General features: G+C 38.9%; 1 protein-coding gene across 2 annotated transcripts in view; it reads right to left on the bottom strand.

Moving 5' to 3' along the window:
- Positions 1-591: 591 nt before the first annotated feature.
- Positions 592-12,409, bottom strand: part of LOC132819009 (kelch-like ECH-associated protein 1) — a 66,906-nt gene continuing 55,088 nt past the window's right edge. For both annotated transcript variants that reach the window (XM_060830246.1, XM_060830247.1), the window contains one exon: positions 592-1,602. In XM_060830246.1, the coding sequence (XP_060686229.1) occupies positions 1,454-1,602 (149 nt within the window). In that variant the 3' untranslated portion in view covers positions 592-1,453. The remainder of the gene's footprint in view (positions 1,603-12,409) is intronic.

The raw sequence follows: 12,409 nt of genomic DNA, 5'->3' as shown, positions 1-12,409 counted from the left end.
ACCTCTGCTTTTGCACTTTAAATTAAATTCAAACTAAACTAACTTAGTATCAACTGGAATTGAAAGCTAGTCTCAGTAACTATGCCCATGGAACTACTGAAGCTACTTGGTTCACTAACATCCCTTAGGTAAGGAGATCTGGCATCCTTACTTCATTTAGCCCACATGACTCCAGATCCAGTGTTATGGTAGACTTCTAACTGGGAGGAGGCGATTCAGTAAGGCGGCAAAATTAGGGATGGACAACAAACGTCGATCTCGCCACTGACTCTTATATCCCATGAAAAATAAAGAGGAAAATAACACATCTGAATTGAGTTGCTGATTTAAGAGTCAGCCTGAACACAGACCGCCTCTCAGCTCAGTCAGGCTGAAAAGGTGCATTAACAGATCAACAGGAAAAATTGAGGATTAGCTGTAGAGGGTGTGAGATTGCTAATAAAGATGATGGAAGGACAATCAGCAATTAACAATCAACATGCTTGAAGAGCTCACCTATAGCCTTTTATGTTGTAATTAAAATCCAAATAGGAGTAACCCTGGGAAATCGAAGAAAATTCTATGCTGTGAACCATTGGAAAAGACCATAAGTATATTTATTAAATACAATGTTTATTAAAGTGAACACATTTTATTAAAAATACTGTCTTAGAAATTAAGTCACTGATGTTCATTGTGTTAGAATGGATTCAATTATTTCTTTTGGAAATTTTTACACAAATACTAGTGCAAAATAATCTGTTATGGCACCGGCAAACTGACACAGTTAAATTCCATACAGCCCCTTCTCAGTACAGAGCACAAGAGAAACCAGATGTGGTGAGCAAAAGGAGAAAATCTTTTAAATGGATGTTCCTTCCTGTGCCCATCCCCCTGCCCCTCCTCTAACTGTGTAGCTAATGTAATCCGACCTGGATTCTGCACTCTCACATGGAACAGAGACTTGTGCTCCAATTTACTACCATATGCTCATCTATTACGGTTATTTAGTGCATGCTGTTCAAGAAGTGGGTAATTACAAATATCAAAGTTAATTAATTTAGGTAATTAGCATATTGTTACAAGATGCCATCCTCATTAGAACATGGAAATTGTCTTTGGGAATAGGTGATAAACACTGTAGATTTCAGATTGGTGAGCAAGACAAGCTCTGCAACACAAACCCACCTGTGAATATCTAACAAGTATTCATTAAGCACTCTAATTGGACTGGTTGAGAGATTCAGAATTTATGTTCATCAGTTACTAAATGTCAAATTAAGGGAGTTCATACAAAATTTTCTGATTTATGGCAAAACGAAGTGCAAAATTTTTTTTTAAAAACTGCTCATGTGATTTGACTGCATAGGTGAAATAGAGATTTACAGCAAATGCCAGTACAGTCTGTCAAAAACTGCACTGTAAAATCCAGGAGAACTGTTAAGATTGGAGGTTGATCTGGAGATTGAGAACGTTAGCGCCGAACCAAATTGCACGGTTCCATTGTCACAGCCACACCAACACCACTCCTGCCAGAGGTCATCTGGGTCACTTCTGTCCATTGACCAGTGTCTGGATCAAAGCACTCCACACTACTGAGGAAATCTTGTCCATCATAGCCACCTATCCACAAAAGATATGTCAAAACATGAACAATTCACATACACCAAAATGAACATTCTTGCAATTCATTTTCTGTTCTGAAGAGTCATATTGGACTTAAAACATTAAATCTGTTTTACTTTCCACAGATGCTACCAGACTTGAATATTTCAAGCACATTGTATTTATTTCTATAGTCCATATTCTTGTTTATTCCCAGGGAAAAAAAACTCAAGAGTATCTCACCTGCCAGCTGCTCAGCATGTGTATTGTGAATAAAATAAATAGCGAGAGCTTAGTTATTGGACTTTAGCTATTCATGGAAGATCAGTGATGACAATACTGTTAGAAAAAAATTCAGTTATTTCTTTTGAGCATCTCTACCCAAGCACTGATGTAAAACAAGCTAATAAGCTCACAGGTTGAAGTCCCATTCCAAAGACCTGAGCTATTCCAGTGCAGTAAATGAAGTGCTGCACTGCTAGAGGTGCCAACTTTTATAAAATTAACGGATGCCAGTATCTGCTCAAGGTGAATGCAAGCAATCCCATAGTACCACTTAACGACAAACAGGATGGTCTCCCTTGTGATTAAGCCAAAATTTACCCCTCAAATCAACACCACTGTAACCAAGATTTTCTGGCAACTTTGCACTATTGTCTGTAGTATTTGAGTGGCATGTTTGTCTGCAACTAATTCCAAAAGCTACTTCTAATAGTAGCGCCTTAAGGAAATTATTTCTTCACTTTCGGGGGTAAAATTACAAAGGTTCTCAAGAACATACAGTTGATTAATTCATCTCCATAAAGTTGAGCTAAAGGGCAGGCAATGGACTAGTGGTATTATCGCTGGGCTGTTCATCCAGTGATCAAGGTAATGTTCTGGGAACTCGGATTTGAATCCCACCACGGCAGATAATGGAATTTGAATTCAATTTAAAAATCTGCAATTAAGACTTCTAATAACCATGAAACCATTGCTGATTGTCAGGATAAACCCATCTGATTCACTAATGTCTTTTAGGGAAGGAAACTGCCATCCTTACCTGGTCTGGTCTACATGATACTCCAAACCCACAGCAATGTGGCTGACTCTTAACTGTTCTCTGGGCAATTCGCAATGGGCAATAAATGCTGGCCTAGCCAGTGACACCCTCAACCCACAAATGAATTTTTAAAAACGGAATAGGTACATCAAGTTAGTGATCCTCAACCCACAGTACCAGAGAGTGGGGTGGGCGAGCTTCAGACACATTGCTTTTGGATTGTTTTATGAAAATTCTAAACATAAAGTTTGTACATGTTGATAGTTGCAGAGTCAGCTGCAACGTGGTTGAACAGTTTACAGACCTGCTATCTAGGCTCCTAAATAAAGTTTGGCCATTTGGAGCACTGAATCTACATCACCAGGAAAGGAAACATGTTCGATAATCAAATTGTACTCTCAACATTAAGAATGTAAACAAGTGCTTTCAGTGCAGTTGATCCAAAATTAGACTTCAAACTGCAGGAACTGTTTTCGTGGAGAAATGAGAGACTGTTTATCCAAGAATACACAGGATTACCAAAAGAATAATAATTTTTACAGGAAGTAAAATTCACTGAAAGTAACTACAATTCTTGATTCAAACCCATTAGATGAAACAGACTGAAGTTTCCAGTTTCTTTTATCCTGTGAGAGAAGAAATTTGTTCTTCTCCTGTGTGGCCCAGTTGTGGTGCTTTGTTCTGAACTCTACCAGAGCAAATAATTTCTATGCTTTCAAAGCTTTAAGGTCATATTAAATATTTCTATTAGGTCAGGGTTTAATCTCTACATTTTTGAATGCAAGCCCAGTCTATGCAACCTGTCACAATTTAACTCTTTTAGCTGCTGTGTTGTACCGAAAAAAATATAACAAAGAGATAAGTCGTATTCAAGTTTGTTTAAATACTAGAAAGCAACAGGTCAAATTAGAATTTAAAAAAAATGAAGTTTCTCCTTATCAAATCAGAATTCTGATAAGGGATCAGACACAGATCATTAACTGATTTTTTCAAATGCTAGTGAGCTTGCTGGGCATTTTAAAATCTCTAGATCTTAGAATTACTTGTACAAAGATTCAGGTCTACAGAAAATACATATGTATTTCAAAGCGATATGGTGGCTCAGTGGTTAGCACTGCCACTTCATAGTGCCAGGGTTTTGTAGCTCGATTCTTGATTAAACTGGGGTGGCACGGTGGCTCAATGATTAGCACTGCTGCCTCACAGCACCAGGGTCCCAGCACTACACTCTTGACCCTAATGTGTCATCTGTAGATTTAACCAGATCTTTGGTTCTTTCATAAAAGTAATGATTATTAAATGAAAAAGCATCTATGTGAATCCCTGTGGCATACCATTCATTACATTTCACCATCAGGTGTTTCAATAAAACAAGCTGGCCAATTCAGAAACCAATGAACGATAACCAAGGGAAAAATTTACCATGAGATTTTAATTACAGTAATATTTTCTAGCGCAGGAACACAAGCAAAACTGTGTTTGCACATTGCTCTGCAGCCTCTACCGTCGAATTTGCAAACTCATTAGAACATAAGAAATGCCAACAAAAGTAGATCAGATGGCTCTCTGAGCTCACTCTACCATCATGATCATGGCTAATCTTGGGCCTCAACTGCATTTTCTCACCGACTCCCCAGAACACCTTCCCTAGGACACCAAAAATCTATCTCAGCGTTAAACATATCCGATGGTGGCACTTCCACAGCCCTCTGTGACAGAGAATTCTAAAAACTGACAACCCATTTAGGGAAGAAATTTCTCCTTCTCAGTCCTAAATATGTTCCTAGTATACCTACACTGCCAATGGATCATTAACAACAGCTCCAAAAATCAGCAGCTGACCAGAAACATTATTTAAGTAATCCTCATGCTGCATAGATGGCTTGTAAGGCAGCTATTTATTCTGCTGTCAGTGACCTGAACACAAAGTACTTATACTTGACCCGGAGTCTAAAGAGACATTGTTATATTCTGCATCTTCTTAAACAGAGGGGAAGTATTGATCTTCCAAAACTGGCTCCTAGAATTAATCTGTATTTTAATGTTAACTAACTACGGTGGCACAGTGGTTAGCACTGCTGCCTCGCAGCGCTAGAGATCCGGGTTCAATTCCCGCCTCAGGCGACTGTCTGTGTGGAGTTTGCACATTCTCCCTGTGTCTGCGTGGGTTTCCTCCGGGTGCTCCGGTTTCCTCCCACAGTCACAAAGATGTGCAGGTCAGGTGAATTGGCCATGCTAAATTGCCCGTAATGTTAGGTGAAGGGGTAAATGTAGGAGTATGGGTCTGGGTGGTATACGCTTCGGCGGGTCGGTGTGGACTTGTTGGGCCGAAGGGCCTGTTTCCACGCTGTAAGTAATCTAATCTAATCTAAACCTACTGTGAATTAAACATTTTCTTTCTGTTTTACAGATTTACAGTAGACACATTGTTGACCTCAGCAAAGTGGTCAATACCCGTGATTTTCAAACGGGTGCATGTACAAGTCTGGAAATCATCTTGCTGCAAGAACGAGATGGGCGGGCAGATCTGACTATGGCTTGTGCCTTTTGAACTTGCCATGTATGACAGCAGTAGGCAAAGTCAGATACTTCTGTAACCTTGGGACATAAAACAGGTACTAATACAAAAAGAAAGAAGTTCCCAGCTGTAATATATTGGTTGAGCAAAACAATTTGTACTAGAATTTAAAATAGAGCCAAGATTTAAGTGTATAGGTGAAACGAACATTCAGCATAATTCTCCCGATGCGTTAATTCCCCAATTACACATCAAGATATGTGTCAAGCTGAACAGAACAGGAATGCTTCCAATTCAATGCCAGATCACCTGATTCTGCATCAGTCTCAGCTGGCACAATTAGCCTTGGCATACTTGGCTAAAAAGTATGAATTAAAAAGTCTGCTAATTTTTATTCTCCTTACTGCTATCTTCAAAAGTGCCCACCTGGGAATTTAGACAAAAATAGGATTCAGTCACCACAGGCATAGAATCATCTGACACCAATTGTGTAGACTTATAAAGAAAGAAAGGCCACCTAAGAATGTACTGCAACCATCACAGATTCAAGATGAGAGTGGGAACAACAAATTTGTTTAGTGAATGTTATTTATCCACTTCTTGATTCTGTCTCTGTATCAATCAATAGGGAAGAGAGAACACAATTCCTAGAAATGTGCAAAGACTCCTTTAAGCAGGTGGTTAGACCTCTCAAGGATGGAGACTTTGCTCAATGTAATTTGAGTAATTAAATAAATTAGGTAAACGTGCCAAATATAGTTAACCAACATATGGACTAAAATGCAAGGCACTATATCCAACTGATGAGGGAAAATCTTATTAGAAAAACCAAAAAGAACAAGGTTAGGATTATGATATACTTCAGAAAGATGAGGGACAAGTCAGCTCAGGCAAGGTTACAAAAAAGCTTCACTGGGTTTTTGGACAACAGTAGGTTTTATTTTAGAAAATACCTACAATACCTAAATAAAAATGTTTGGATTCCACAGCTAAGTTTAGACATTGGTCTTTAAATTAATTTACTCTCCCGTATTTTACAAAGTGACTTAAAGACAACAGATGAGACAAAATTAAGTCCCACTGCTCAATGGCCTAGCAGAGAGTGAAGAAAATCGATGAAGCAGTAAGAAATTAGATTTCAAGAATTCGCAGAGGTTGGACTAACACCAGAAGTTGGTAAATTGGTCAAAAAGGAAAATGGAGCTAAACTGTGTAAATACAGGCTAATTAGTTTGGCATTTGTGATTGAGAAAATTTTACAACTTTCACAACTGAAATTTCCACAACTCCTAATAAAGAGAAAAAAAAGTTAGAAGTAACCCAGAGAGATTTCAAAAAGAATGGGTATTCAGCTTTTTTCCCTCTGTGTGATACCAGTGAAGAGAAAAACAGTTAACGTTTCAAATCTAGTAAGTTCATCATAAGAATGGTTCTGAAGAAGAGTGATACATGTCTCCAAATCTTAATTCTTTCTCTCTCCACAGATGATGCTAGATCTGCTGAGTTCTTCCAAAATTCTGTGCTTCAGATTGCCAATATTCACAGCATTTTGCCTATTATGCATGGTAGCAAAAATGGGTAACAATAACTAGAATGCTACAGGAAGGGATACAGCATGCATACACAAGAATGCACCAGCAAGTAGAAGGTCAGAGTAAGAAAAAAAAAAGGTAAATTAACAATGAGTGGCTTCTTATCGGAGTATGCACAGCATTAAATACAAGATGAATGAATAGATTTTCCAAATGGAAGAAATATGATATAATAGCAATTAAGTCTATATAATGGATAAGTAGTCATGACTGCACCTGAAGATTCAAGGGTACTGACATTTTGGAAGGACCAGAAGGAGGAAAATATAAGGTGACATGGCTCTGTCAGTAAAGACTGAGATCAGGACAACAGTTAAAAATGATCTTGGTTTGGGAATCCAAATGTCCAGTCTGGGGAAGAGATGAAAAGTCACAAAAGGCTCAGAGTCGATCATAAGCCCTCCGACAACAGCTACACTGTAGGGCAGAGTATAAATCTAGAAATAACAGCAGCGAGTCAGAAAGATACTGTAACAATCACTGGACATTTTAATTTCCACAAAGATTTGGTGTATCAAATCAGTAGAAGTAGTCTGAAATAGGAGTTGTTCATAAAATGTGTTTGGGACAGTTTCTTGGAACAATAAATTCTGGAACCAATCACAACATGTCTATTTTAGACATGGTAATATGCAACAAGATAGTATTAATTAACAACCAAAAAAACTGTTCAACTGAGTGTGATCATATCATGATGAATTTCACACTCAGCTTAAGGATGAGAAACTTAGCTCTGAAGTTAGAGACTTAAATTTATGTAAACGCTATTTCATACAAACATATGAAAATAGTTGGCTAAAGTGAAATAGGAAAATAAGTTTAAATAACACAGTACAGAATTAATGGCAAATAAGTATGGAGATATTTACTAAGTCTCAACACAGATATACTCCATGGAGAAAGAAAGAGATTACGAGAAGATGTTCGATCATTGACGAACTAAACAAACTCAGGGGCATTATCAATTGCAAGAAGTGGAGTCATGGAACAGACCATTCAGACCAATTCGTCCATGTTGACCAGATATCCCAGCCTAATTTAGTCCCATTTGCTGTAAGATTTCTGACAGTCATGAAAATTCAAAGCATTCTAGAAGCCAGCAAGAATGACTAAAGAGGCTGAGAGGAAGGAATTAAGTATGAGGAGAAAAAACAAAAAAATATGAAAAACAAACAATAAAAGCTTTTAGAGGTATATAAAAAACGAAGTGAGTCAGTACTGGTGTCTTCGGCGGTTGACTGGAGAATTAATAAGAAACAAGGAAACGGCAGAAATGTTGAACAAGTATTTTATATCTGTTTCACATTCAAAAAAAGCATAGCATGAATAGTAGAAAATCAAGATGCAAAAAGGGAGGGAGAAATTTAAACCAATGATTGATGGATAAAATGTGTTAGAAAAACTAATGAGATTAAAAGCTGACAAATACTCTGGTCCTGAATGACCTGCATCCTAGGTCTAATAAGAAGTGACTGCAGAGATGTGCAATCTTTCAAAACTCCCTATGCTTTGACAAATGTATTAACATTTAGGGTAACACCACTATTCTAAAGAAAAAGACAGAAAGCAGGAAACTTAAAAGGTCAGTTAGTCAACATGGGCTTGTGAAAATGAAACAGCATTTAACAATTTTCAAGTACTTTGAGTTTGCAACAAGCAGGATGGATAATGAGGAATCAAACAGATGGGGTGTATTTGGATCACCAAAAGGCAACTGATAAAAGGTACCATGTAAAAGGCTATAACAGAATAGCTCATGACTGAGGAGAGTTGTTAAATATTAGCAGAGAGAGGGGACTAGCTAATTACGAGTCAGAATGGATGTGCTATTTTAAGACTGGAAACTGTAACTGGAGGAGGGTCACAGGAATCTATTCTTGCCTCAGCCATTTCCAGTCTACATTAATGATTTGAATGAAGAGATCAACTGTTTTGCTGCCACATTTGTTGACATTAGGAAGTTGGGAGAGCAAGTTGAGAAAATGACAAAGGAATAAAGTTAGGTTAAGTGGATTGTCACAGAGTCATAGAAGTTTACAGCACAGAAAAAAGGGCCCTTCAGTTGTTTGAATCCATGCAGATCAAAAACAGCCACCTAACTCTACTAATCCTGTTTTTCACCACTTGGTTCATACCTTTCATGTTTTGACTTTGCAAATGTACATTTAAATAATTCTTAAATATTAGGGGTGCGTGGTACTACCACACTAGCAGGAAGAAAGTTCCAGATTCCTACCATCTGGGTGAGAAAGAATTTCTTCACATCCCCACAAAACCATCTGTCCCTTAGCTTAATTCTATGCCCCTTGGTCTCGGATTATCCCACCAAGGGGAAAAGTTTCTTCCTGTCCACATGGGGTCTTTGTTCCTCATAATTTTGTACATCTAAATCATATCTCCTCCCACCCCCAATCTCTTCACTCCAAGGAAGCCAATCTCAGTCTATCCAATTTCTCTTCATAACAAAAATTCTTCATTCCAAGCAATACCCTGGTAAATTTCTTTTGGACCCACACCAGGGCAATCACATCCATCCTATAATGTGGTTTCCAAACTGCACATATTACCCTAGCTGTGTCCTAACCAACATTTTATACAGCTCCAGCATCACCTCCCTGCTCTGAAATTCTATGCCTCGGCTCCTAAGGCAAGTGTCCCATATGTCATCTTAATCACTTTATCTACCTGCCCTACTACTTTAAGACACGCACACCAAATGTCTCTCTAATCATTGCCATTTCCAATTGGGCAAAATATTGGCAGATGGAGTACACCTGAAACGTCAACTTCTCCACCTCCTGATGCTGCCTCACTTGCTGTGTTCTTCCAGCTTCCTGCCTTGGATTCGAGCATCCGCTGTTTTTTGTTTCTAACCAAATGCAAGGCTTGGCAGGGAGAATAAAAAATTAGAATATAGAGGAACCTCGATTATCCGAATGATCAATTATCCAAAGAAGATCTCAAAATTCCAATAGAAACATTACATCAAAGAGGTGTTTCAACACTGATTACGTCTTTTGTTTACAATGATTAAACATGAACCCAGCTTGCTGAAATGCTGTTGAGAACAGTCCTGGACATCGATGGGAGCCCAGGCACCATATCCAAATGACTGACTGACCACACTCACTCGCTCTCTCACCCCAACATGTTTTCCCTGGAGCTCTACACATGTGTGTACCCTAAGCACCCATTCCCCAGATATTCTCTCCAACATTGTCCTTTACAGGGCAGAATGGAACTTGCCAAAACATTGCAGTAAAAAGTTGTGCGCGTGTGCGTGTGCATATGCGTGCACACTATTCTGAGACTCACCCCACAAAGGCAGCAGCAGTCTTGCTGTTGGTGTCCACTCCAACTGCCCCAGAAAAGGGGCTGACAGGGGTGAGGGGTGGGTGGGGAGTGGATGAGACACAGGTGGGAGGCGCAGGGGCTCAAATGTGATATACTGCTGCCTAGTCTCCTGAACAAAGAGCAGACTTAGATAGTGCTCACTGTGTCAGCCCCATTTGAACAGGTGTGTGTGTAAGGGACCTGCAGCATTGCTGAAGCCTCCCACCAACACCCCCACCCCTCACCCAAAGGTGTGTTTGCTCAGAAATAAACCCTGAGACAGAGAGAGCAAGATAGGCAGAGCGAGGAAAAAGGAAGCTTCAGAAAACTGAGCCCCAGAGGAGAGGCATTGAATCAATTAATAAATAATCAATTATCCGAACGAAATAGTGCCCCCCGCCCCCATCTCGTTCGGATGAAAGAGGTTCCTCTATATATTTAAATTTGAGAGAGATGACTACCTGGACTGTTTGTTAAGTCTCTCATCTTTTAGAATGACCATGTTTTAGAATAAGATGAGAGACTTAACAAACAATTCAGATCTTTCTCAATAATAATTTCAGTTACACCACAATGTAAACTTTTGTTATAAATTCTGTGTCTTACAATTTTACTCTCCACAACCACCTGATGCAGGAGCAGCACTCCGAAAGCTAGTGCTTCCAAATAAACCTGTTGGACTATAACATGGTGTTATGTGATTTTTAACTTTGTACACCCCAGTCCAACACCAGTATCTCCAAAGCAGTACAGAGAGATCTTGTTGTCCTTGTACATAATTTACAGAAGTCAGCACGCAGGTGCAACAAGAAATTTGTAAGACAAATAAAATTTTGCCCTTCACTGCAAGGGTGGAGTATAAAAGTAGAGAAGTTTCACCAAAACTATACAGAGTATTGATGAGTCTGCTTCTGTCAAACTGAACAGTTGGGTCACCCTTTTTGAGAATATAACTGCATCGATAGAAATTCAGAAAGGGCTCACTACTGTGATGAAAATATTGTTTAATAATGAAAGGTTGAGCAGGTTGGGCCTTTACTCAGTGGAGTTTAGTAACATGAGAGGTTATCTCGTTGAAACAAAAAAAGGGTAGATAAAACAGCTTGTTTCCAATAATTGAAAGATTAAGAATGAGGGTCAATAGGCACAAAAGATTAAATACAAAGGATGTAAAATATAATGCAGTAGAAACTACTCTATTCAAAGAGTTGAGAAGTTACAGAACTTGCACCTGGTTTAATGGCTGAGGAATAAATCGTATTAGTTTGAGATTAGATTAGATTAGAAGGGATATTCTGGAAACTGAATGGCCACATGTGATTAGGACTATATGCTCACTGAAAAGGCAAATGCTAAAATGGAGTAGTTAGGAACAGTGGTATTCTGGAAGGTATCTCAGTCTTTCCAGGCATGTATAAATCCACGTGCAGAAGAATTTAAAGACAGAAAGCATCTCTGGCAAAACTACGTTAATAGGAATTGGGGGAAAATTCTTTGGCACAAAGAAACATGTTTATGTTGTTTAGAGGTCAGTCATCTCAGCAAGAATTTCTCATGGTAGTGTCCTAGATCCAACCACCTTCAGCCACTTCAATGTTCTTCCCTCTATTATAAGGTCAGAAATGGGAATGGACATTAAGGTGATTGCACAATATTCAGCAGCATTCACTGTCCTCAAATACTGAAGCAGTTAATGTTCAAATGCAGCAAAACTGGAGGACACCTGGATTTGGGCTGGCAAGTGGCAACTAACAATCATACCCCACGTACACTTCAGGCAATAATTATCTCCAACAAGTGAGAATTTAATCATTATCTTTGACATTCAAAGGCATCACCAAATTCCCTAGTATCAACATCCTAGGGGTTGAAACTCAACTAGATTAGTCATAAGTATTGTGGGTACAAGATCAGATAGAAGCTAGGAATTTTGCAGCAAATAGCTTAGCTCCTGTCTCCTCAATGCTTGTTCATCATCTACAAGGCATAAGTCAAACATGAAATGGATGAGTGCAGCTCTACCAACACTCAAAAAACTTAACACCATGCAGGACCAAGCAGCTCACTTGACTGGCACCATATATACAAACACTCTTCCATCTCAAATACTCAGTAGCAGTAGTGTGTATTGTAAAATGCATTGCAAAATTTCACTAAAACTCCTTAGATAGCCCCTTCCAAATCCATGACGACTACCATCTAGAAGGACAAGGGTATCAGATATATGGCATCACCCACTATCCTGACTTGGAAATATATTGCCATTCCCTCAGTGATGCTGGGTCAAATTCCACAAAATCCCTCCCTAACAGCCTTGTGGATGTATAAACGCCAAATGGA

The sequence above is a fragment of the Hemiscyllium ocellatum genome, chromosome 9 (assembly GCF_020745735.1).
Source record: "Hemiscyllium ocellatum isolate sHemOce1 chromosome 9, sHemOce1.pat.X.cur, whole genome shotgun sequence".
NCBI lineage: Eukaryota > Metazoa > Chordata > Chondrichthyes > Orectolobiformes > Hemiscylliidae > Hemiscyllium > Hemiscyllium ocellatum.
This window is presented reverse-complemented; position numbering and strand designations above follow the sequence as displayed.